The 957-nt window shown below is 43.2% G+C and overlaps 1 protein-coding gene across 1 annotated transcript in view; it reads left to right on the top strand.

Moving 5' to 3' along the window:
- Positions 1–648, top strand: part of LOC136850101 (actin-like) — a 3,283-nt gene extending 2,635 nt beyond the window's left edge. Inside the window, exon 2 of the mRNA XM_067123647.1 lies at positions 1–648. This exon is cut by the window's left edge and continues 635 nt beyond it. Coding sequence (XP_066979748.1) covers positions 1–524 — 524 coding nt within the window. The 3' untranslated portion in view covers positions 525–648.
- Positions 649–957: the final 309 nt, after the last annotated feature.

Raw genomic sequence — 957 nt, 5'->3', positions numbered from 1 at the left:
CCACCGCTGAACGTGAGATCGTCCGTGACATCAAGGAGAAATTAGCTTACATCGCTCTTGACTATGAAAGCGAGTTGAAGGTCGCAGCTGCCTCCTCTTCACTCGACAAGTCCTATGAACTTCCCGACGGTCAGGTCATCACCATCGGCAACGAGCGTTTCCGTGCACCAGAGGCCCTCTTCCAGCCTTCCTTCTTGGGCATGGAGTCTGCTGGTGTTCACGAAACTCTCCACACTTCCATTATGAAGTGCGACATCGACATCAGGAAGGACCTGTTGGCCAACATTGTCATGTCTGGTGGAACCACCATGTATGCTGGTATTGCTGACAGGATGCAGAAGGAGATCACCTCTCTCGCACCCTCTTCCATTAAGGTCAAGATCATCGCTCCCCCTGAGAGGAAGTACTCCGTCTGGATCGGTGGTTCCATCCTTGGTTCTCTGTCCACCTTCCAGGCCATGTGGATCACCAAGGAGGAATACGATGAATCTGGACCTGGAATTGTCCACCGCAAGTGCTTCTAAAGAATTATTAAAAGTTTTGTTGTTGCGTTCTTGTTCGAATGGAAGAACGCAATCATTTACGCTTGAATTATATTTATAAGAAAATTATATATTCTTTTGTGCAAATACAATTATTTATTTTTCAGATGTGTTTAATATACCCGTGACACCAAAATCATGATTGCCACTGACAGTCGTTAAGTACCTGAGGGATACGGTATGCCTCTCATTTCATTTTGACGAAGAAAAACCGTCAAGACAGATAGATGGAAATGCATATCATAACTAATATCCTCTGTCACAGAAGTTTTTAGTACATTATCAAGAAACGACTTCAGCTTTAAAAACAGAAAACTGTCAGCTTTTAACAGTGACATGACCAATTAAGCTTGTAAAGCTGCTCAAGTCTAAACTTATCACTTCAGCATTTAAAATTAATTTTTGAGGTTAGCAG

This window comes from Macrobrachium rosenbergii, chromosome 21 (genome assembly GCF_040412425.1).
Source record: "Macrobrachium rosenbergii isolate ZJJX-2024 chromosome 21, ASM4041242v1, whole genome shotgun sequence".
Taxonomy (NCBI): Eukaryota; Metazoa; Arthropoda; class Malacostraca; order Decapoda; family Palaemonidae; genus Macrobrachium; species Macrobrachium rosenbergii.
Note: the sequence above shows the minus strand (reverse complement) of the source record. Positions and strands in the feature narration are given on the sequence as shown.